General features: G+C 32.2%; 1 protein-coding gene across 1 annotated transcript; it reads right to left on the reverse strand.

Moving 5' to 3' along the window:
- Positions 1–890: 890 nt before the first annotated feature.
- On the reverse strand, positions 891–27,222 carry LOC136974558 (activating signal cointegrator 1-like; the record flags this gene model as incomplete). The annotated part of the gene is made up of 7 exons (XM_067269475.1): positions 891–1,100; positions 1,192–1,288; positions 7,232–7,329; positions 8,379–8,500; positions 11,462–11,637; positions 14,752–15,043; positions 27,047–27,222. Coding segments are annotated over 7 exons (1,029 nt in total), but the record flags the coding sequence as incomplete, so codon positions are not given.
- Between the last annotated feature and the right edge of the window lie 9 nt (positions 27,223–27,231).

Raw genomic sequence — 27,231 nt, forward strand, 5'->3', positions numbered from 1 at the left:
TCAATTGTACTGTATTTGCAATTTGTTAGAGCAATTAGTTTATATAATTGTGTATAATTTTATTTGGTAATGAATTATTATTACAACACGTTTGTTTATTATAATTATTTTCATGCATGCAAATGATCTCTTTTGAATAACCAATAGTTAATATAGTAAACTGCTGCCAACTCAGACAAATTTTTTTGAAAACTGTACAATAATTTAGAATTTCTTGATGATAGAAAAATTATAATTACAATGAAATTGTAATCAATGAGTGTTTTTGATATCCAGAAGTCTTTGTGATACTGTGCATTATATATTACTGTAATCAGTAAGTTGCTAAAAACTGTCATTGCTAAATAATATAGTCATAAAATTTTTTTGAATTCATTTCCTGTAATAAATTCAGTTGTATAACATACTAAAGCTCAGTAAAACTTCTGTTTAGAGCTGATCATAATAAATTACTGTAGCTTACTGTATATTAGTCTTCTAGTTTTCTATGTCATCAGAGAAAATACTCTGCTAAGTTGGACTTTTGTAAACTCAGACAACCTTCATCCCCTATTAGTCTGAATTAACAGGGGTTTATTGCATTTCCAAAGAAGGTATGAAATATTGTTATTCTTTACTTTTGAAAGATACTTATATGTTGTATAATTCTACAGAAATATGTAAGAACAGTTATGTCTATTGCATTAATAATGTTCTGTTTAATAGCAATTTAAATGTAATAATATACATTGTTTATTTATCTTTCTTTAATTTTTATTTAAATTAAAGAAATTTTTCTTTAATTAATTTATATTCAAAATTTAATGAATACATATGTCCAAGATATAAGTTCCTCCTCCTATTCAATAAGTTTCTTTTAATTTCATATTAAAACAAACTGTACCAAAAACTGAATTGAATTTACAAAGTTTATTTTATACATGGTTTTCAAGTAAATGATTTTTTTAAATTACTACTTTTTTTACAATTTTGTACTACAAAAACTCACTTCAATCATAAAAATCACAGTTATTTTTATGAATACAAATAAATTCAACTTAATTCTTTGACTTTCTGAGTAGTCTTTTTTGCAGCTTGATGAAGCTTCTTATCCAATTTAACTAAGTTATGAAAAAAAAAAAAAAATATATATATATATATATGTAGTCCAATTCTTAAAAAAAAAAATATAAATAAAAATTGTCTACTTACATATTTTTAATTTTCCCTTCATTGGAAATTTAATTATTAACTCTTGTGGATTCTCACAAATAAGAACATATGGTGAACCTGATTCTCCATTTGGATACTATAAATAAATACATAAAATATTTTTAAAAATGATCTCATATTCCAGTATAATAAAATTTTTTATATACATATTAGAAGCAATAAATATAAATAGATATAACATACAAAAATCAAAAACTACATTTTATTTTGTTTACAAAGTGGTCCATTTATAAACATCAGTTGCAAATATCTCCTGAACTATACATTAATTGAAAAATAATGTTATATAAAAGTTTATTATTTTGGAGAGGAATTTTGAACCACAGAAATTAAGCTACTAAAACTTTTTACATTAACATTAATCAGAAAAGTTGTCCAGAATAAAATGTTATTTTTCAACAGAGAATCCAAAAATACAAAATTGGGGTCCATTTGAAAATCTAAAGTTACCCACCTGTCCTAATCACAAGGAGAAGAGAATAGCTTAATTTCTGTGGTTCAAAATTCTACTTCAAAATAATAAACTTTCATATAACACTTTTTTTCAATTTAATGTATATTTCAAAAAAGGTAATATTAACCAAGTATTTTGATAAATGTTTTCAGATATTGTCTATATCCATCTTCAGACTGAACATAGAATGAAGAATTTTTATTAGAAGAAATCATAAATAATATCAAAAAACATCAAAACATTTAAGCTGTTCTCTGAAGAAGAAAAAAAAAAGGTTTTTTTTTTAGTCATAATCTGTTCAACTAAAAATAAGGTGTCAAGCATATATAAATCTTAATATGAGATTTTATTGGAGGAAAGTTCCCATACTGTACTTCTCATGATTTTTTTCACCTTAATAAGATGGTTAGGCACATGGATGACAAACTTCTTGAGAGACATGCAATCTGCTGAAAGACAAATTCTATATACAATCATAGGTACTACCCCATTAAGACAGCATTGGTTAAGAAAGATCAGTTGTTCTTCATTAATCATTAGTTTTATGGCTATCTTCTTGCCTCTTGGCAACATTAAAACTCAAAACTGGTTTTGAGTTCCCATTTCTTCCAGTTGTTTATCCTAATGGTGAATGTATTTTCACATGACAGTTCTTCATTAAATATATGATAGTATTCCTGTCAAACTAGAGTCACAGGTTCAATTTGGCCAGCCAAACAATACATTGCATATTTCTCTGTATGATTGACTGAGACACTTAACTTGGTACAAGACCTTGGCTGGCTATGTGCACCATGCCCTCCCACCTACAATAGTATATAAAAAAATTTAGTTGCTCTTCAATTTAGTACCTATCTCATATTTCTATCATGTTTCCTTATAATTGTGGGAACGCCGGGGGTAGGACGGAGTCGTGACCCCTTTTTGGTGGCGCACAGGTCGGCAAGACCCTCCCCACTGTCAAGGATGGCTAAATTTATCGGAATATCCCGTTTTATCGGGATCGGTAATTAATTGTCAGGTCGAGTGGAGGAAGTGTGGGGGTTCGTCGATAAGAAAACGGCAATAACCGCAGTAACAGGACAACACATATAAGATTTATTTAGACGGTAAACAGATACAAAAGATCTAACGCGTTCCGTTCCTAACCGTGAGAGAGAGAGTTTACAAATTTAGGGGGGATCATACCTCTTCCTAGGATTAGTCGTAGGATTAGCCGTAATCGTAGGATTAATCGTCTCAATTCTCCGGTAGTGGAGGTAAGCAGGAGGAGCGGTCGGGCGGCTCGTCGTTGGCGGGCTTCGGTGACTTCGTGTCTTGGCCCTCGCTTCTCGGGACGGATCCTATGGGTTGGGTGTCTTGTGCGGACCTTCAGCGACCGACCCCGTTCTTAGATATCTCCCCCCTATTTATACTCCCGGTCTCGTCCGCTGCGATGACGGTAGATGATAAGTCGAGTTCCTTGACTCACAGGTTAGATCCGGGGGGGAGGGAAGTGAGTTTGCCGGCGGAAGACTGCACATCCTTTGAATCTTGATCGCTATCTCCCGAGGGGTTTGAACAATAAAATTTTAAAATCGGACCGGCCAGTTTTTGCCGGTCGTCACATTGCATCGGACTTTCTAAATCAAACTTGGTCCTAAACGGGACTAGTTTGATTTTAATTTTATATTGGGGTGTACAGGGAGTGTTACTCTCTCTCATTTGTCATTACACACTGCTATAAATAAATATAGCTAGGTTATTTGAGACGCGTTACAATTGTATTTATTAAGAAACAATATTAAAACAATACGATAAATTCGATGGCTAAGTGGACTGGTTACAGTACGTTCGATCTAACTTGTTGATCGGTTGTCAATCAGTTGATTGGTTGGTTGGATTGGGTGTGAGAGTGGAAGTTCGTAATTTGAGGAAACACGTGGTTGTTAGATTTCCTTTGTTCTTGGTAAGAAGTTGGTCCATTGGACGAAGTTACTCGGTTGGATTTTTGATGGTCGCAGATTACTTCGGTGCTCGGCGAATGGGTTTCATGGAAGTTTGTAATGTCCGGCGATGAGAAGTAGGATGCAGGTATTATTCTTGTTGAATGCATTGAGGCAAACGTCGGAAATTCAATCTACGATCGAGCTGTGATAGCGTCGTGGGAGGCTATATTCTTCCGGCGGGATTGGAAAAAGTTACTGTCTTGATATTCAAAAACGTATTAACATAGAAAGTAATTGGATTAAAGTTCATTGGCATAGAGGATAGAGGTATGTAAACACATACATAAATCGGGATATTACTCTCTCTCAGAGAAAGATAGCTAATTATTGAGATAACAAAATATAAACATTTCTCTCTAAACGCTAATATTCAAAACTTCTAAAGGTAAAACTTAATAATCGAATACAATTTCCGATATTCCTATGAATATACGAATCTTTAATATTGTTAATTAGAAAGATATAAACTAAGAATACGAGAAGTGCTAAAAATATACATATATGGATAATTGTTTGGGTTAGTGGGGTTATGGAGGAACCCTCAATGAGATTAACAATTATTGCAAACTTTTGCTTTGGCTTTGACCTTGGTTTCCTTGCTACTAAATAGTAAATATTCAGTTTTTCTGCAGCTCTCATTGTATGGGGCAGTCTAATGAGCACATAGGGAAGTAAGTGGTCTTACACATAGTTAAGTTGTGACGTTGCCCTAGCATATAGGACTGCCTGTCCTTAGATAGCGGGATACTTGGATGTTTAGTCTCGGCTTGCAAAGATGCTTAAATTGACAGTTAGGGCTACCGCAATTGACTACCCTGGATAATATTTAAATAGCGAAATCGGATGTATAGGTTCGAACATTGCATAACCTTCCGGGAGTTGGTGGATATATATTATGGTTAAGGCCCCGTTTAGAAGAGATTGTAATAACTGTATCGTAATAAATGAATTAGTCCCTCTTTGTTTTATGGCTTCTATCTCTGAATTTAAGGCAGATTGAGTTGACCAGATGTCGGGGGAATAGAATATGGTCACTTTGATCGGTAATTAATTGTCAGGTCGAGTGGAGGAAGTGTGGGGGTTCGTCGATAAGAAAACGGCAATAACCGCAGTAACAGGACAACACATATAAGATTTATTTAGACGGTAAACAGATACAAAAGATCTAACGCGTTCCGTTCCTAACCGCGAGAGAGAGAGTTTACAAATTTAGGGGGGATCATACCTCTTCCTAGGATTAGTCGTAGGATTAGCTGTAATCGTAGGATTAATCGTCTCAATTCTCCGGTCGTGGAGGTAAGCAGGAGGATCAGTCGGGCGGCTCGTCGTCGACGGGCTTCAGTGACTTCGTGTCTCGGCCCTCGCTTCTCGGGACGGATCCTACGGGTCGGGTGTCTTGTGCGGACCTTCAGCGACCGACCCCGTTCTTAGATATCTCCCCCCTATTTATACTCCCGGTCTCGTCCGCTGCGATGACGGTAGGGGATGAGTCGAGTTCCTTGACTCAGAGGTTAGATCCGGGGAGGAGGGAAGTGAGTTTGCCAGCGGAAGACTGCACATCCTTTGAATCTTGATCGCTATCTCCCGAGGGGTTTGAACAATAAAATTTTAAAATCGGACCGGCCGGTTTTTGCCGGTCGTCACATAATGTTATAACAGTTTGAAACCACACCATAGACATTATTCCAATGACATAACTGATTTTTTTTATGAATGTTACCAACATTTTGTTCTCTGGGAATGATAATATTGCCTGAAAAGTACTTTCAACAGTTCATAACAGTTTATTTATGCAAGTTCTTTCAACAGTATATAAGTGTCCTGAAAAAAACACTTATATACTGTTGAAAGTACTTGCATAAGTAAACCTTTCCATAATGCCAATAGACAGTTTTGTTGATTTTAATAACATGTTTACTACAATGCCAAATACATTTGGCATTGTAGTAAACATAATTTGAATAGTTAAATGCATTTGAATAATTTGAATAGTTAAATGCATTAAAAACCCAATACATTGGGTTTTTAATGCATTTAACTATTCAAATTATAATAAACATTAATTATTCATAATTTGATAATTCAGTAAATAGATGTCTGTTGTAGTTGAATAGATTATGAATAATTATTCAACTACATTTGATATATTAGAAATAGCTACTTAAATTATTACAGGGTGACAATAATTAACCCGTACAAGTTTTTTGTATCGTAAATTTATTAAAGAAATGAAAATTAGCAAAACAACAGCATATAACAGTGACAATACTTTACGTATTAATCAGATATTCAGCCAGTTTCAAAGTGGCCTTCTTTTGCTTTGATGCAGAGCCCCAAATGCGTTTTGAAATTCTCAGCGATGGGCCGCACTCTTCTGGAGACAGTTTGTCTCACTCCCAGCGCAAGGATTGCTTCAGCGACTCCAAACTTTCATGGCGCTTAGAATAGGCCCTGGCCTCCAAAATGGACCACACACTGTAGTCCATTGGGTTCAGATTCGGCGAGTACGGTGGCCATTCCGCAGACGAGATGAAATCGGAAAAATGAGCCTTGCACACTCCTGAATCTTCTTCGCCCTGTGTGTCAGCACCGAGTCCTGCTGAAACGTCCATTTCGCACTGCCAAAATGCTGCTGAGCCCACAGAAGTACCACAGCCTCGAGAATGTCACAGTGGTACACATCTTGATTGAATTTGGCCCCTTGATCGACGAAAACAAGGGGTGTCTTGCCTCTCGCACAAATTTCGCCCCAAACCATGACTGACATTGAATTTTGTGATGTTCGATGACGGCTGAGCGTCCAAGAGCCCCCGCGGACCACTTCCTGTCGTTTTGATGGTTGTACGGAGAAAAGTTTTTCATCTGTGAAGAGAATGCACTCCCATTGTCGACCTGCGGCCCGACGCTTGAGTTAACGGGATCTTTGGAATCTCACGCACTTGTTTTCATCGATGAGAAGCTGAACCTTTTGGAACTTGTAGGGCTTGAGTACGAGTTCCTTTTTCGCCATTAACCGCACTGATTCGCGATTGATTCTGATCTCACGAGCAATTTTTCTCATGGAGACCTTCGCATGTCAGTCAACTCGCTTTGTGATGATCTTGCGGTTCCTAGACGTGTTGACAGTGCGCTTTCTTCCATGTCCGGGACGGTCACCATTGTGGCCAAGCTCCTTGAATCGCCAAACTGCATCTGAGACTGTCATTTTTGGAACACCAAGCAGACGAACAATTTCACACTGATGCTTTCCTTGCCAGAATAGCTCCAAAATTGCATAACATTTGTTCGACACCATTAAAAAAATAAAGAACTAACTCTTATTACATCGAAAGTACATCTACATGGGCAGGAAATCATGGAGAATTAAACAATAGTATGTAAATTGGTGACAGTAAAAAAGTTCAGGTGCAGCATTGCTACAAACTTTGTACGGGTTAATTATTGTCACCCTGTAATACTTATATAAAATATTAAATAAATTCAATTTGAATGTTTTTGCATTATTTTCTTACACTTGATTGTTTTAATTCTTAGTAAGAGATTTTAATGAATTTAGTATACATGAATTTTATTTTACCTGTAACTGATATTCTTCTTGAGGTAAACAATCAATTACATCCACACATCCTAACAAACATCCAGTTGGATATTGTTCAGGGAATTTAATATAACTAGCTACAGAAATAAATAATGAATTATTTATAAATGTATTGGAATATTTTTACATCTTCCTATAACTAATATTTAAACAAAAACTAATTTATAGAGGTACCTCATACTTTGAATGTTTCAGAATTCAAATGCTAAATTCAATAGAAATTTGATCCAGAGTTCAAACAATGCATCTACATTCATACTGTGCATGCAGTGAAAAATTGCACTTGCTGTATAAACACCATCTTTTGTGCACCCAAGTCATATCTCACTCTCATTGTGAAAGCATCTTTTGCATTAGGCTTGCATGTTTTCAATGCTTTTTCACTTTATTTTTGGTGTGTTTTGTTATATAGATATCTTCCACCTATTAACCATGGCATCCAAGAAGAATATAGAAACAACAAAGCCTACAAGGAAGGTTTTCGTATCAATGATTGAAGTGAAAAAGAAACTCATTGCAAAGTATGAGAGCAGTATATGTGATAGATCTGTCCACCATGTTTAAGATTCCAAACTTAGTGGTGTACAACCAGTAAATGCAATTTTTATTTTATTATAGATTATTTATGTATTTTATTTATTGTTTTCATGTTTTAACTTATCATTTAGGGCATTTCATTATGTTATTTCTACATTAAATTATGTGTATTTGCTGTTTATCAACATGGCTACAGTTTTAGGGTCTGAAAATGGATTAAATCAGTTTCCATTATTTCTAATGGAAAAAATTAATTTTTCACTTCAAACAATTCAGAGTTTGAACAGCCTGCTGAAACTCAAAGTACAAGGCACCATTGTATATCCAATTTTGTTTATATTAGATAATTCAGATTGTATTAAATACATTTTAACATATGATAGTAACAAATAAATACTATATCAGTATGTATAGTACATATCTTTTAACCATACAGAATTATGAAAATTGATATTACTTCTTAAAATAGAATTCTTAAAAACAAATTATTATTATTTTAAAATTAAAAATATAACATATATCAAAAAATATTGTATGTAGGTATTATTAAACAAATATCTTAAGTAAAATTATAAAAAAGGTTTTATACCTCCTTTAATAATTCTTGTCGAATTTTCTAACTGTAATATTTCTTGCTGTGTTGGAACTTTTGCACCTGCATGAATCCATAATCTTCCTCTATGTGAAGTATACCATGTTCGTCCTTCATGTCTTGTATTATCAATAATATTTAAACACATTAAAACTTGTATGTGAAATTATAAAATTATAATTTATTTATTAAGTCTAAGTTATTTATTTTCAAATTATCTTCACTTACACTATATACCAAAATTGAATTATACATTTTGATCAGAAATTGTATATTATATATACAAGGTCTAATAAAAAGAAAAAAATCTAGATTAATTTCATTTCTCTGATACAACAGCATCACTTTCTAAGTCATACTTGTATACTAAATTTTGTCCAAAACTTGGAAAAATAAATAGTGAAACATTTTAAACAATTAAATGCTTATGGAGCTATAAACATACAAATTTTAAGCAGTTTCATCACTTTAAAGGAGGTTGAACTTCCATAGAAAACTCAGTATGCTGGAAATCCTTCAGCATATTTGTTCACTAAATGATAATGAATGCTTATTTTAATAAGAGCTAATTATAGAATAAAAAGTAGAAAAATCACTGATGAAGTAAGAATCACACTATCATTTGTTTATCAGGCAATTTTGAGAGATTTAAGCTCAAGGGCATCTGCAGAATTTTGTCTCAGATGGGAAAAACATGTATTATTTAGATAAACTAACTAATTGATTCACTAAAATAATACATTTTTTTTTTTTTAAAGATGCTGTCTATTTACATTATCTGTATCTTCTTAACAGTGAATAAATGTGTATAAAAAACAAGCAAAATGTCATTTTTATTATAAAATGTGGTATATTCTAAATAGTATAGCACTTGCATACAACTTAAAAAATTGAGAAGCCATATTATTGTGTACAGATTGTAGTTGCACACTTTGAAGATTATTAAAATAAATGTACTCATACAAAATAACTTTGTTTTATAAAATTCTTATTAGAAAAGTACTGAAGGAAAAGAACAAAAAATAAAACAGATCTTAGGTGCCTTTCCTGACTACTCCCTGTGAGTATCTTGTTTAGACATATGTAACTTCAGCAAAATTCATTACATAACTTCTAATCTCAGAGAAGATAAAATTACTTTAAAAGAACATAGTACAGTACAGGTAAATGAATTAAAAACATAGATATATGAATATAATCCTAATTAATTAAAGCTGAAATCATTGCCTTAACACAACACACCATAAAACCTTGTTTTAACACCAACAGGAGTTTTATTTTAATGCAGACAAATGTTTTTGACTTAGTGACAGGTCTGCATCAGGATCTAAATCTAAACTTAACTTTTTGTTTTATTCTGAATCAGAACATTACAATATTTCAAAATTTGTTTAAAACATCTGCTGGTGTTATGCAAACTTCATGAGCTTTTTTTTTTTATTGTTGTGATGAATGAAAATTTTTAATGTAATGATTCACCAAATATTTCTAAAACTAAATTAAGATTTTTTTGATGTGTTGATCAATTAATCCAGATCAATAGAAATATTTGGTGAATCATTACATTAAAAATTTTCATTCATCACAACAATAAAAAGAAAGCTCATGAAGTTTGTATAGACCAAAAATTATGCTTATTGTTTTCTTCAATCAAGAGGATATGAATATGAATATGTTACTGTGAAAATCTGGCGAATGTCGAGATTCACCGGTGAATGTCAGCATTCACACAGTTGTTTCATGTATGTACGAAATATTTACTAAATATCATTATTTCTCACTTACACTGACAAATGTCGACATTCACCATGATGTGAATGTTAAATAAAAATATTGTTCCTAGCATTTAGTTGTGGAACACTTCTTGCAATTACAGCATGTATAACCTTACCTTCCACTTCTCGAATTAGTTGCAGCTGCTTCTCTCAGGGACATTTTTTACCTAACTTAATCTAAACATAACCTAAACCTACCCTAACCTAATGTAACATTAATAATATAACCAAATATTCGGTCTTTCACATGTGTTGACATTCACTGGAAACCAAAGAATCTCGATGGTCTTTCACAGTGACAAATACACTAGAAATACATTCTACAAAATCAAATAATTAATCAGAATATTTACAGGTTTTGCAATATCTCCAAACACAAAACACTAGTAGCTGGTCATGGGTTGGTACCTAACCTGAGTTTTCTTCACTTGTCTAACACCTAAATATGGGCCACTTTCCCATTGGAAGTCTTCCCAGGAGACATTCCCTCTTTGCAGATCACCTAAGCATTGCATTGCCATATTCCATAAAACCAAATTTCAAAAGTGCAACAATATTGCATTCACTAAACCTTACTCTAAACCAGGGATGGCAAACCTTTCTGAGTCTGCATGCCATATTGTAAGCATACTTAGCTTTAAAGATGTTAATGCGTGCCAATGTATTAGACTTTGAATAATGATATTTAAAGAAACGAATATGCTTTAATTTGAATAAATGTAAAAAATCTGATTAAAAAAATAATAATCAGGTGATAAACAGAAAGGATGATTGAAAAAGACAGAAATCATATGATCCATTATGTGCCAGATGATTTCTCTTACATGCCACTTTCAACATGCGTGCCATAGGTTCACCACCCCTGCTCTAAACGACTATTTTCTATTCCCTAGGATAAAAATTTATTTATTTATTTATTACATTAAATTTGGTGATGTCTTGCAAACAATATCTTCCACCCCATTACAACAATCCCAATTAGTTAAAAAAAAAAAAAAGTGCTTTGAAAACAAAAAGATTTAACAATGTTGATATCATAAAACATAATGAAATAGAGCTTCTTTTTTTATTACCAGAAAATGTAAACTTTTAGTGTTTCCAATGATGGAATGATCACTGAAATAAATGTTTTACATTAAAATGGATGATTTTAAGAAATATTTATTACCATGATATTAGTGAGTTTTTATACAATTCATTGTTTATAAGTTTTTAGTAATTTTATAGAAAACTACAATATATAGGAAAAAATAAATATATACTAACTATATATATATATATTATATAATTGTATCCATAACTTACTGTTTTATTCCTGAAATTAGAAATGAAGCCCAAGGCTGCTGAACACTAAGACACATTCCTTCATCTGACATTTTTTGGAGTTCAGTATCTTGTATTCTCATTTTACGTAACCATGGGTTATCATCCCAAAGCGTAAGTTCTTTTTTAGAATATTGATCATCCTCACTATTTTCATACTAAAATTTATAAAATGTAAAATTTATATTAATTTTTCAGAATCTTATAATTATTTAAGATTTTGTGTATATTACAGATAATTTTAGATTTATATATATATATATAAATTTCTTATATTTTTTTAAATATTAAAAATTTAGTGCAGAGAAAACTAGTTTTTGTATTAAAAACATATTTTGCAAAAAAATGAATCATGTAATTTTCTTTCTTTCAAAAGCAAACATGTTTTATTAAATTAACATTAACACTGATTTAATATTAAAAATATGAACCATTTCTTCAATACACTTTTTGATCCTTCAAAGCTATTTATCAAACATTTTCCCCTTCTTCCTCAGTTCAGCATAATGTCCCCTTCCTGGTAATAATACAGAGTGATAAAGAAAGTCACTTAACACCCCTGCTACAGAATATATGAGGGCATTTTTTTTTTCAAGCTCTGATGGTCCATAAAACAAAGACAAGTGTAAGTAACAAAATGAATGTATTACCAAAAGTTAGGTACAAACATGGTTACTTTTTGACATAATCACCGTGAAGATTGAGGCATTTGTCATATCTGTGGATGAGCTTTTCCATCCCCTTGTCATAGAATGTTGATGCCAATGAATTGAGATGGCCTTAACAACGTTGTTTTGAAGATCATCATTAGTCTAAAAACTCTGCCCTGCTAGCCACATTTTCAGTTCAGGAAAGAAGTGGAAGTCTTCACACATTAAAAAGTTCCAAGCTGGGTGGAAGTCTGAAAGGTGAAAGTCTTCACCACGTTTAAACACCCAGCATATAGCCCCAATATAGTGCCGAGTGATTTCCACCTCTTTCCTGAACAGGAAAAGTGGCTTGGAGTACAGAGGTTTCAGACTAATGACGATCTTCAAAACAACGTCAGGGCCCATCAAGTCATTGGCGGAAACATTCTATGACAAGGAGATGGAAAAGCTCGTCCACAGATATGACAAATGTCTCAATCTTCACAGTGATTATGTCAAAAAGTAACCATGTTTGTACCTAACTTTTGGTAATAAATTCATTTTGTTATTTACACTTGTCTTTTTTTCACAGACCATCAGAGCTTGGAAAAAAAAAAACAGCCTACGTAGAATGTACCCAAAGTTAATTTGCTCATATCAAGAACACATTAGACCAAGGAAAAAACAGATTGATGTGTGTTGCACACATGGTTGCCATCTTGATGGTGGCCATATCAAATGTAACTCTGAAATTTTAAATGGGGAGAGGATCATGTGAGACATCATTTAGGGTCAGAATTTCGCAAGGAATTGATTTCTGAAAAAATTTTTTGACCTACCTCTAATTGTTACAGAGTTATTAATGTGTTTCCTTTGTTATTACAGGTTGAAGAACAGACAACACAATGCCTCTAACACAGGAAGAATGCCTGTGGGGATATTTTTAACCGTGTTTTACATATTGAGGTGGAAGAGTAGCCTACAAAAGAAGGTCGACTCCGCCGTAAAGACAGTTGTTTCCCGAGTGCGAAAAGGACGTTAAAAGAAGACACAAGGTTTTGTGATTGCTTCTGTAAATTTTAATATTTAAAGTATGAATTCTGTCCTGGCATGTTTTAATTATAATTTTAATTATAATTATATTTTTTGTAAATTAAATTTAATGATTGTGCCGAAAGCCTTGGGGATATTTTTAACCGTGTTTTACATATTGAGGCGGAAGAGTAGCCTACAAAAGAAGGTCGACTCCGCCGTAAAGACAGTTGTTTCCCGAGTGCGAAAAGGACGTTAAAAGAAGACACAAGGTTTTGTGATTGCTTCTGTGAATTTTAATATTTAAAGTATGAATTCTGTCCTGGCATGTTTTAATTATAATTTTAATTATAATTATATTTTTTGTAAACAGGAAGAATGCATTGAAATTGTCCTAATGGCAGGGGAGCAAAGTTCCAGGGTGATTGTCTTCTTTATTAGATTTCATTTGGCAGAAAACTCTAAACCTTTTTCTTACTGACCATGTTATGTGACAGTTATGAGTATGGAGTTATTTTCTTTGTTTGTTTTTGAATTTTGAACAGGTGTTGAAATTATAGTCATGTTTTGTCACTACAATTCTCCAGTTCAGCATATATCTCCTCGCAGGCAACAGTACACTAGCCAACAACATTAAACTATCCTTTTTCAAATTTCTGGAACATTATTTGGTACCACTCCACTCATTGGGGATGTTGCTGCTCAGTCAGGTTATGAAGCACCTAGAAAATACAGACTTTTTCAACTGCAGATAATCATGAAGAATGAAATGTGTTGATGGTGCATAAATTATTCTGTAAGACATTTGCTTGTATTCCTCCAGCATTTGTCAAATTACAATATTTTCAGCAGTTAAAGTCAATTCCTACATTCTGTACTTGAGACATCCTCAAGGTCAAACATAACTTCAAACTACTTGTGTCACCTGTATATGCTGCTAAAACTTGCTGTTTTTCCCCCAAACATTGATTTTATCTCCTCTAAGCACTGATCAAGAGTGAGGCCAAACTTAAAATTATAAAAAAGTTTGTTGCAAAAATATCATCTCAAAGTATGCCATTCTGCAACAGTAGCACTATTCGGAATAGATATATCAACTTTAAATATGTTTGTGCAACAGTTTTGAAAAGAACATACTCATATATTTAAGAAACTATAATGCTAAGTTTTAAGCTTAATTCCAGCAATAAGACAAGTTTAATAACATTAAGATGTATAATGATAAATGGTGTTTGACAACTTAGCCAGATTAAACTTCTCTAACAGATAAAGAATATTGTTTGACTTCTTATAACCCGCCCTCCTCCCCTATTCCTGTTTTAAGCCAGTCTTTATTTGATACCTATGGTCAAAATTTGTTATCTGAAAGAATATTTGAACTAATTCTTTGTTTTTGTTTTAAAATATTTCGTACATAATTAATTATTTTGGAGTATTGAAGGCGGGACATCGTGTTTTTGTAAGGTTGGTTATGGACGAGAGCATCCGCTATTTAGAAGTAAATATAATAGCTGTTCTATTTGAAGGGATTGTAAAAATGTCCGTTAAGTAGAGGTGTCTGCTATTCATAAGTGTCTGTTAATGGAGGTTTCACTATATAACTATTATTACCTTTGGAATTACAGAAATTGTTGGATTCACGTAAGTCTTTTCTTGATTATTTGGTCCTTTGGATAATTTAAAATCTTTCAACTCATTATATAAATCATTGTCATCAGTTTCATAAACTTTTCTTCCTGCAAAGTCTAATGTAATCTTCATTTCATTACGTGATTTATGTTTCTTGGCAAATATTTCTTCTTCTTTTTTTTTAAGTTCTTTTCTCTCAACAGGTGATAACCAAGCATTTGAATCCAAAGAATAATAATCTGATTCATCATCAATTACTAATGTTCGTTTTTCTCTGTAAAGAAAATAAGATTTACAGTTTAATATTTTATTTCTTTATGAAAAATGAAAAATTTTTTTATTTTATAAATATTTTGAGTTATAGTTTGAAATATATGTAAAATTACTTAATAAATAACAGGTAATTAATGATTTAAACCAGGGGTGAGCAACCTTTTTAATCAACGAGCCAATTTAAATTTTAAAATTTTTTGGCGGGCTGCACATAAAGTAACACTTATTAATAATTTACAAAACTTTATTTATAATAGACATTAGAATAAAAAAAATATAAAATTTAAAAAAAGTGAAGATTTCATATACAAATTTTAATGCAAAATAAAAACAAACAAGAAAAGAACAGAAAAACGAATTTACTTGAAATTTTTAATGAGAAATTTGGCACTGTTTTTTCGATACAAGCTGATCAATATCAGCCGGAATTGATGAGGTAGCTACACGTACGCAGCATTCTAATCGTGCATCACTCAGTCTTGATCGGTGGTCATTTTTGATTAATTTCATGGTTGAAAATAATTGTTCGCAAACATACGTACTTCCGAACAGAGACATCATTTGCTTTGCATTTTTCGTCAAAAGTGGAAATTTCTCAGGGCTCACATAAGATTTATAAAAATTTTCGATGTTTACTGAGAAAAATACATTTTTTAAATTGGTATTATTCTGCATGTCAATCACTTCCATTTGAAAGTCTTCGGAAACTGTATCCACATCGATATTAAATGGCGAGGAAAACATTTTCATGGAAACCGCTGTCTTCTCAGCTTTGAACATTTGGAATCGTAATTGAAATTCGTTGATTAAAATGTCTATGCATTGTGCGTATTTTTGAGAAGTAGTAACGTTTTCTTTTTCTAAATGTGGAAAGTGAGACACATTATTCTGCAAAAGATGCTGTTTCCACAATTTTAATTTGCACTCAAAGCCCTGAATTTTATCATACAAATTGTGAATAAACTGTCCTTTGCTTTGAAGTTCCACATTAAGATCATTGAGATGCTGAGTCATGTCGATAAGAAACCAAAAATCGCACATCCATTCTTTATTACCGAAATGAGGAAAGGCATATCCCTTCATATCCAACAACAATTGTATTTCGCTTTTTAACTTGTATACTCTTTTTAGCATTGCACCTCTACTATGCCAACGTATTTCGTATTAAAAACCACGATGCCATATTCAGTTTCTAAACCTTTCAGGAATTCTTTGAATTCATGGTGATTTAACGCGCGCGACTTTATAAAATTGATTAGTTTAATTATTGGTACTGTGACATTTGGCAAACTCAATCTTTTCGCACACAAATTTTCCTGGTGAATTATGCAGTGGTTAACGAATATTTCCCTTCTTGTGACCTTCTTAAAGTCTTGAAATAGCCTTCCCGATACTCCTACCTCCATGCTTGACATTGCTCGTGCTCCATCTGTCAATATACCAATAATCTTTTCTAATGAAATTGAAAAATTTTCCAACACAGACTTTAGTTCATCGTACAGGTCTTTGCCGGTTGTAGTCAGTGAACACAATTCTTCGGTAATATTAAATTTGGTGTCAATACCACGTAAAAATATAGCCAGTTGTGCTGTACCGCTAATATCGCAACTTTCATCAAGTGCCAAAGAACAATATTCGAATTTTGCAATGCGTTCACGAAGCGTTGTTGCTATGTTCTCGGACAAGTCTTCAATTCTCCTTGCAATGGTGAATCTTGATAAACTAATGTTTGAAATAATATTTATTTTATTAGGAAATGCTATTTCTGCAACAGCAGTCAGACATTCTTTTATCATCTCTCCATCCGCAAAGAGTTTCATTTTTTTTTGCCAGTATTTGACTGACAACAAAACTAGCCTTTATTACCGTATTTAATAAAATAGCTTGATTTTTAAAAATAGCATGTTGGTTTCCCAAGTTTTTCTCCATTTGATTAAACTTATCTATCCGGAGTTGTCCTGTTAAGTTTTTATATTGTTGTTCATGTTTTGTATTGTAATACCTTTTTATGTTACATTCTTTTAATGTCGACACAGTCTGTGAGCATATTAAGCATACAGCTTTATCTTTGACGAAAGTGAAAAAATAATCAAATTTCCACTTTTCTTGGTAATGCCTGTGCTCATCCGCAACCTTCCGTTTTTTTGTTTGCTTTTCCGACATGCTATTATGGATTAAAAATTTGAAAGTTAAAAAAATTTGTAGGAAAACTTAATTTTGAATGAAAAAAACCTCTAATATTACCTTTTTGACAATAATATTGCACTCACACCTTTCAAGAAACACAAGAATTGCTAAAATTGGTCCAGTTTGATAGATTCTTACCAGTCTGACTGATTGTGTGACAGAAGCAAACAGAAGCAAACACAAACAAGCACAGACGCGGCGCGTTTGTATTGCATGTTTGAACAAGTCGCCGACAAGTGAGTAACTCGTCACAAAAAATTGTTTCAGTTTAGTATGTACTACCATTTTATTATAATTAATTTTATAACAATATATTGATAAGAGGAAGTCGATAAAATAAATTCAATTATAGAAATGCTTGGCGGGCCGCATAAACATGTTTAACAGGCCGCAAGTGGCCCGCGGGCCGCGTGTTGCTCATCCCTGATTTAAACTGATTAAAATTTAATGTCAAATTAATACAAATTAAATTATCACATTAAGAAATCATTTTAAATCTTAAAATTAATTTTTTAATTATGTGAACAAATTTTATGAATAATCAATTCATTAATTTAAATGAGATTCAGTTCCTATACAGCTATGAGCAGCATATAACTTGAAATTGGTACATATATTATCTTGTTTTAAACATCTAAACTAGTTTAAAAATTATTACAGTTAATCTAAGACACTCATGAAATCTTTACAAGCAGCAAAAACAATTTAATTACATATGTTTTCGGTTATTTTTAAAGATTTAAAGACCATCTTCACGTAGAATACAAAATTGAACTTACAAGGAGACCCTACGGCTTTGGGGAAACGGATTTTGATGGTTTTCGGTGTGGAGGTAGTACACCGTGTGAGTGTACTACCTGTAAAATACTAAAGTGCAATACTCAAATGCAATCGAGAAAAATGAACTCAAAGTTTTTTTAGCACTTTATGTATAAGTTATGCATACTATCGCTCGAGCGCGCTGTGGCGTGACTGGTAACGCTCCTGACTCGTGCGCTTGCGTTCTCGGGTTCAATTCTCGTGTATAATTTTTTTTTTATTCATAAATTCTTATAATGTATTTATTTTTTATTATTTATTTATTTTAATTTAATTTCTACTGTTTCAAGCCTAATATTTTTACTTCGAAAACCCACCTTTTTCAAGTTGAGAGAGAACTATTAACACTTATGCCGGGTTTGAACATGGGTCTAGAGCAGTGTTTCCCAACCTTTTTTGTGCTATGCCCCACCTAAGTCTTTCTAAAATTCTTATGTCCCCTCCACATATACGTTGAACTCTTTTGGAAGATCTCGTCGTGTTCGTTAAAGTTTTTCTTGCACTTAATTGCCACACTGTTTTATGGTAACCACGAGAAAACCCGATCCTTTCATCAAAGTCTCTTGCACTTTCCAGTCGTTGCCAAACGCGATCTGAAACACCACAACTTGTGTCTGTCCACCTCGAGGTCTGGGCAAAGAATGTCCTTTCTCCTCTTTCACCAGCCTAAGGGCCTCGTTCATCTCTTTGTTCTCAGTGGTTCCCAGAATTGTTAATCCTACCCAAAGGAAAAGGGTTATAAAGGAAAGTTCTAGAAGGAATAGGAAACAAAGAACAAAGAAAACTAAAACTAACTAAAATCAATATTTACAATAAATATGGCGTACAGCGGCTATATGGTTAACTTTAACTCTGGACAAATGCATTTTCGAATTGCCCCCCTTAACAATCGAATTGCCCCTCTGTGGGGCGTGGGCCCCACGTTGGGAAACACTGGTCTAGAGTCTTTTTCACTCACTCTTTAACTCTTTGTTGACCAATTTCCACGACCCCTTGTTTACTTTTAGTTTGTAAAACGACCAAGGGCGATACTGGTCAGTCAGGAATATTATTTTAAAAAATTCACCAAAAATCAAATCATCATTATATTTGTATGAAAGAAAATCGCGTACATTTATTAATATCTTTAGTTTTAAATACGACATTTTTCAATATATTTTATTAGAGAAATTAATAAGAAAATATATATATATCTCTCAACTGACATTTAAACTTGATAATTTTAATTTATTGAAGCAATATTATATAATTACATATCAGTGTCAGGTACAGTACATGATCCTGAATGATATTTATGGTAAAAACAATCAAAACAAAAATTCCGTCTACACCAAGAACAAGAAATAAATGCTGCTTTTTTACAATTGCAAGGTATTTGTAAACGGTCTGATGAGAAACACGCTTCATTTACATTTGTAAAAAACTTTCTTATATCACAGAGTCCACTGGCATACCAAGCATATTTTATCATGTCGCAAAATATTGGTGCTAATAATTGATGATGGATAATCGAATGTATTTTCAGGCAATCCTCTCGAGAATGAATTTCATAATTTTTGTCCAGTAGTTCAGCGTTATTTTGTAATCATTTAATGAAATTTTTTATTTGTCTATAAAAATAGACATCACATGGTTGGACTAACGGAGTACATTTTGGTGGTATAATTTTAATTGTGCATGTAGGCATTTTTTCATCATCTTGGAATACTTCATCATACAATTCTGCTTTTGTTTGTCCTGTCCATGAGTCAATGAGTAGAAGAAATTTATTCTTCTAAACATATGGCATCAAACATTTTGTCAGAAAATTAGTATAGAGATCAGTGGTCAGTTTTCCTGATTTTGATGATGTGACGGTAACATTTGTATATTTTTTTATATATTCTTCCACATTTCTCTTTATTCTTGGCCCAAAATTACCTGTAGGCTCTTGTAAACAAATATAAACATATGGTAATAATTTTCCGGATAATGTTATACCGTATTGTGCTGTATATGTGTGTGAAACCTTGTTCATGTCTTGTGTTCTTACAAACACTGTTTTACTTCCTTTTTCCGTTAATGTTCTATTAAAATTTGATTGGTATTGACATCCTGAAAATGTAACAAAATTATGATGTCTTATGTTTTACTTTGATTAAACGTAATAATGGAATATAAAGTACTTGATTTATAGTTAAAATTTTTATTTACCTGTTTGATCTGTATTGATGATGAAGTCACTATCAAAGTTTGATATCAATTGTTTTGTTTGAATACGAAACGTTTCTGCAGAGGCCAGGATTTCTTCCATGGTACATGCTTCTTTTTGTGATACAAATTTGGTAATTTTTCTTTGACAAATGTGGTGTCTTCATTTGAATTTATCCACCCACTGGTTTGACGCTTTAAATTGCAAATCAGGAAACTGACTAGCAGCAGCTAAAGCCCATTGCTGTAAATTTCTTGTGGTCACTTGTTTATAATTTTGTCTCGCTTCGACAAAGCGGTCATACGTCCAAGAATCAATCAAATGATATTTATCAAAAATAGTTCCACCACGTTCAATATCTTTTTCCCATAATTTTAAATGATCCATTTTTTTCAAATGACTATATCCATTTTTTTGTAAAGTTTGTAGTTTCCACGTAGGGTGGGCTTTTGCTACTTTTAAAACTTTGATTTTATATTCCAGTGAAATATATTCCTTCATTCTATATTTTTTTTCATCAGGTACATAGTCATCAGATGAGTCATCTTTAACTGCTTCGAAATTTCCTTCTATACACTCTTCTTGAGCAGAAATCAATTCGTTATCAATTATAAATGTTTTTTCATTCAACACATCCAATGTATTATTGTATAATTCTGTGCCTATCAGCATAGCATCTTCAGATAGTGTATCAGAAGATGTTGTTGCAATTAAATTATTTTCAAAAAGCAAACTCTCATAATACACTACTCCATCTTTTAGCCGCTGCTTCGATACATCACTGTATAAAGAGTGATCATCTACAGTTTTTTCATCACAACATGAAGAACTTGCTTCTCTTGATGACATTTTTGTAATTATAAAATAACTTTTCAAAATAAATTTTACTGCACAAATACGTCTATTCGTGTCGAAATTCAGAAATGAACTGTTATATAGAGCTGTACATAACAATATTCTATGTCTTTCTAGCATAGTGCTAAAAATAACTAGACAATGTTAATTTTGACAAAAAGTTACAAATTATCAAGTTTAAATGTCAGTTGAGATATATATATATATTTTCTTATTAATTTCTCTAATAAAATATATTGAAAAATGTCGTATTTAAAACTAAAGATATTAATAAATGTACACGATTTTCTTTCATACAAATATGATGATGATTTGATTTTTGGTGAATTTTTTAAAATAATATTCCTGACTGACCAGTATCGCCCTTGGTCGTTTTACAAACTAAAAGTAAACAAGGGATCGTGGAAATTGGTCAACAAAGAGTTAAAGAGTGAGTGAAAAAGACTCTAGACCCATGTTCAAACCCGGCATAAGTGTTAATAGTTCTCTCTCAACTTGAAAAAGGTGGGTTTTCGAAGTAAAAATATTAGGCTTGAAACAGTAGAAATTAAATTAAAATAAATAAATAATAAAAAATAAATACATTATAAGAATTTATGAATAAAAAAAAATTATATACAAGAGAATTGAACCCGAGAATGAAGCGCACGAGTCAGGAGCGTTACCACTCACGCCACAGCGCGCTCAAGCGATAGTACGCATAACTTATACATAAAGTGCTAAAAAAATTTTGAGTTCATTTTTCTCGATTGCATTTGAGTATTGCACTTTAGTATTTTACAGGTAGTACACTCACACGGTGTACTACCTCCACACCGAAAACCATCAAAATCCGTTTCCCCAAAGCCATAGGGTCTCCTTGTTAGTGAAAAATAGAATATAATGGATAAACATTGGAAAATAGAATACCAGTTGTTTAAATTAAAATAATAGATTAAAAATACAAATAAATACATAAAAATCCATAGAGAATATATATAATAATACAATAAACTAACCACGTAAATGTGAGCATCCCATAGACATATGAAGATGTTGATCCTGGTTATGCCTCATCTAACTCATAGCAAGCCCATCAGATGGCCAGAGGGCATTAATATCCTTGAGTTGGAGGACCTGCTGAGTGTTGAATAAAGCATAACAGAATCAACATCTCCATATGTCTATGGGATGCTCACATTTACATAAATCATTTATTATATAACCATTATATATTCTTTATGAATTTTTGTATATATTTATTTTATTATTTATTTACTCATTGTGGATTTTTAGGTACAGTATTTATATTGTATTTTGATTTTTATTTATTTTTCATCATCTATCTATGTATTTATTTGTATCTATTTATTTGTATTTATTTTTATTATATTGTTTTAATTTTTAATTTAAACAAACTGACATTCAATGTTCCAAAGTTTCTGTTATATTCTATTTTTTTTGCTGAGTTCAATTTTGTATTCTACCTGAAGATTGTCTTTAAAAATAATCAAACATGTTTTTAATTACAAACATTTTTGGTTATTTTTGTTTATAATTGTTTTTGCTGCTTACAAAGGTTTTATGAGTGTCTGAATTTCCATAATTGCAATTTCTATTGAATATATTTAAACAGTTTACTAGCGCTTTCGACAAAACTATTTCTGTCTTCGTCAGGCAGGTAATAATGGTTAAATCCTTTTTCAAACCAAAAAAATTTTTTGAGATGAACTAATGGCATTAAAACTTTGGAACAAGACCAACGATGAAACTGAATGTAAAGAAATTTGAACATACGTGTGTGGTGACGAAGCGCATGCTCTATAAAATACTGAGACGTGGAGCTAGAGGGAATGCCTTAATCTGTTATATATATTGACCCACAAAGCAGGCAAATCAAGCGTGGGAGTGTTGCACAGATTTAGTGCAGCGGTAAGAAAAGCCTCCCAAATAAACACGATGCTCCTGTTATTACAATGCCTGAGCATCACCACCTGGTCCCACAGCAGGGTGTATAAGTGCTGCAATGCCATTCTTGCTAGCTTGGTATCACACTTGCCTGCCCTGATGGAAAGTTGTGTTCGGAAATACGACAAGCCAACATTCTAGTTGTCACATCAACGTAGTGGGTGTGAATACTGGATGTAGTATTTTCCATTGGGATAGAGTAAACTCCAGACCTCTCTAGTACGGAAGTAGCATCCCTGTCATTGCACAGTAGCCTCTTAAGATTTGGCTGCAGGGAGACTGGTAGAAAAAGCGCATGTTGCCTAAAAATACGGCAAACACGAATGGTGACTCGGCCACAGAATGGTAATGTGGGAAAGACTACCATGCATTCCTTTGGAACATGTAAAGCTGTGGTGGGAAAAAGCGATCTTTTGACCTTGTTTAAGATGTACAGTACCTATACCTGGAATTAGTGTACCCTGCCGCATTTACTGCTGAATGAATGGCATTAAGTTCAATGTTGATAGCGGTTTGATTGGAAGACAACTGAAAGGCCCTTCTAATTAAAGGGGCGATAGCTGCATTGATGTAATGCTGCAGCTGGTATGCTGTAGCAGGGATTAAAGGGGGTATGCAGCTGAATTTATGGAACACGGAGTATGATATAGCTCCCTGGGATTTGGAGATGTTTAGATCTAAAAACGCAATAGCTCCTTCATTTTCTTTTTCCCAGGTAAAGCTGATGGTAGAATAAATCTTTGTGAGTAAACTTTTGAGGACGAAGAAATCCTCCTCTGTGTCCTGCCAAGCTATGAGAATATAATCCATGTATCTGAGATATAACAATGGGTATGCTATCGTGAGGGGGAAATTGAAGATCCTTTGCTCAACATGCCTCATGACTAACTCCGCCAATACAGCAGAAAGCAGCGAGCCCATAGGGACCCCTTGTTTCTGTAGGTATATTTTCCCATTAAACTGAAAATAATTGTTTTCAGTAATAAAAAGCAAGGCATCGTGTATCTCTAAGACCTGCTGCGCTGTAAAGCACTCCTTGACGAGAAGAGTATTTGCAAGCATAACAGCCTCAAACTGAGGAACCGAGGGGTATAGAGCAACAACATCCAACTTGTAGAAACTATACTTATTACAGGATAAGTTACCCAAGACCGAAGATATCAATGCTTTAGCCTCAATGGAGAAAGATGTAACCCAGGGGAAGGAGGCAGGAGCCCACTTAGTAGCTTGGTGAGCACCTTTTCAAGGTGGTAGGTTGGGTGGGTCCTTTTATTAACCAGCAGCCTCAATGGCCAGCCCTCCTTATGTGTTTTAACCTCAAAAAAGAGCCTAGAGCAAGCTACATTTCATGGAGTTTAGACATGTTGAAAGTACATACATTTCAAACAATTTTAAACAGAAAGTGAGCAATAGAGTATGTGGTTTACAAAACACGAAATAAAAGAATTGTTGCATGTTCCCTAAATAAACATGCATCAATTCGAACAGTAAAGGCCAATGCACATGAGCAGCAAAATTAAGGTAACAACTGGCATCATCAATCATATGTTTTGATCTTGGCAATCAACAGAAATAAGTGGTCAAGTCTGTTGTTGACATCAATTGCAATCTTAGTTTATACTAATGTGCATAAATCTTAACAGTATTGCAGACACCATTTGAAAAGTTTCTTGTGAATATACAATTATCAGAAAGCTATTTTTATGTGAGGGATGGTAGAGTCAAATTCTATTACCACTATGAATGAAACCTTAAAACAGCATTCCATCATGTATCTGTTTAGCAGCAGCATTCTGCACTGGATAGAACAATTCAAGGCAACAGGCAAAATAAAGAAACAAATCCAGAAGAGCTATCCACATTATCATGCAATTTTGATGTAACAACTATCCAAGTCATCATGAAATGAAATTATATAAGTATTTATTTAGAGCATGTTTAAAGAATAAATAAACAAATTTAACCTCCTTCATTCAACAGTATATAATATGTTACATTAATGTATAAAATTTGCATGAAAACAAAATACAAGTTAATTGGTCTCATACTTGCCCACATAATCATTAGTTTCTACTGTGCTATAGAAATGAAAATTAATAGCATTTTATTTACCCATTTCTTTCATTTTATAAATATTTTTGTAACCTATTTTTTAAAAACTTGTCTTTAAAGATATAAAAATTTGTTCTTTATTAGTTTTTAAAAATTTTATATTCAAATCAAAAGATGGAGCAGAATAATCCCAAAAAACATTTAATCCAGATATAAAGTTTAGATTTCTATAAAATATAAACAGAGTTTTTGAGTTTAAGCAGGATATAACTCTTTTATCAGAAGATAACCAAGTAATGTTATAAAACTATTTGTTACAAGAAGTGGATAACGATAATGCTTACTTAAGTACATCTTATTTTTCCAAACAAGGCATCATTTTATGTTAAGGTATTCTCTGAAGTATTTATTTTCGCATTTGTTTTGGTGTATATTTTTACTCTATTGATGCTCTACTTTAATTACATTCTCATTTGACTTACAGTGTACTTTTATTATATTTTTGCAGCATTTCCAATAACATAAATAAATACAAACCACAAATTAAAGGAAATTGAAACATCCTATTTAGTTAGGAGATGGAGATGGCAAAGCTGTGTTAAACTTACACCGACTTGTAAACCTAACTCAGATATAAGCCTATGCCTTATAGTTTTCAGTTTTGACAGTGAGTTAATCAAAAATACTTCATTCCAAAACTTTTAAGTTGTTCATTGTTATTCAGTGTGTGTTTGGACAAATTTAAGTTTTTTTGAAAATGGATAATCATTTAAAACTATTAATAAGTCTAATTGTGGGTATAGAAATATTTAATAAGTAAATTAGTAAGCAAATACAAAAATAAATAATTCAGTAGTGAAAAAATGTATTGCATCTTTTCTCCAAAAATAAAAATTAAAATGAAATTTTAAAAAAAGATTTGAACACAGAACAGCCAAAATATAACCACTAAGACACTCACTCTTACAAACATATTTGTGCCAGATATATATCCAATAACTTAAAATTGGTTCCATTTTTTCAAAGCCATTTAGGATCAAAGATTTTTGATTATTACACACAGGTTTAATTTCACATAAAATTTTATTTTAAATATAAAATATTTAAAAGTTGGGTAGTCATTTCATTGCCTTTCTTTATTACTTTTATATTTGCTATAATTTTTCTTTTTTTGCAATAAATACTTACAACTAATTTTTATGATATTTCTTAAAAAAATAAAAATTATAAAAATAATAGAAGTTAAATATATAAATCACAAATATATTTTTAACATTTAAAAATTTCCATGCATATTATCAGAATGTTATAATCAATGCCAAATAAAATGACATAATTAAAAATTACTGCATTTAAAAAAGATATATTAATGTATTTTATTGTAATTTAATATTAAAAAAATATGAAAAAATTAATTTATTGAGATGAATCTATATGTGTAACAATATTAAGAATACAGTAGAGCGTCGATAAGTGGAATGTCGGTAAGTGGAATGGCCAGAAAGTGGAACGATTTTCAGTCGGACTGTGTCGTGCTGAATCGAATGTTTTTGATACTAAATTTACTTCTAAAGTATAATTTTCATGTTTTTTATATTCTTTAATATATTTATTTTGTTTGTACAAAATGCAGAAATAATTTTTAACGATACGATAGCCTTGATGATTATTATAAAAATTTTCGTTAGGCTTAAAATCGACGAAAATTCAACACGAAGCGACACGCAACAAAGAAAAATTCAACAGGAAGCGATACGCAACGGAGAAAAATTTGAACATCGGACAGGTTAATGTATTTTTTCGTACAAAGTCGGAAACTGGAACAAATCATTAACTGGAAGGACCCCAGTCCCCAATTGGTTCCACTTATCGATGCTCTACTGTAATTAAAAAATTAAATAAGAAACAGATTAAGTTTAAATTTGCTAAAATGACATAATTATGTATAATTACACTGTTCTATCATATTCCAATAATTTATTTTTGTGCTCTATAGCCTTTTCAAGTCCTGAATAATCCTGAATATTCTGTGCTTGCTGCAAGTTCCCATTTCCTTTTCTTATTAATTGAGTATATAATTTCTCACTTTGTTTTGAACCTTTGATGATAATTTCTTGCTCTTCTTTACTGCATACCTA

Source organism: Centruroides vittatus, unplaced genomic scaffold (genome assembly GCF_030686945.1).
Source record: "Centruroides vittatus isolate TY-2023 unplaced genomic scaffold, ASM3068694v2 contig_350, whole genome shotgun sequence".
Lineage (NCBI taxonomy): Eukaryota > Metazoa > Arthropoda > Arachnida > Scorpiones > Buthidae > Centruroides > Centruroides vittatus.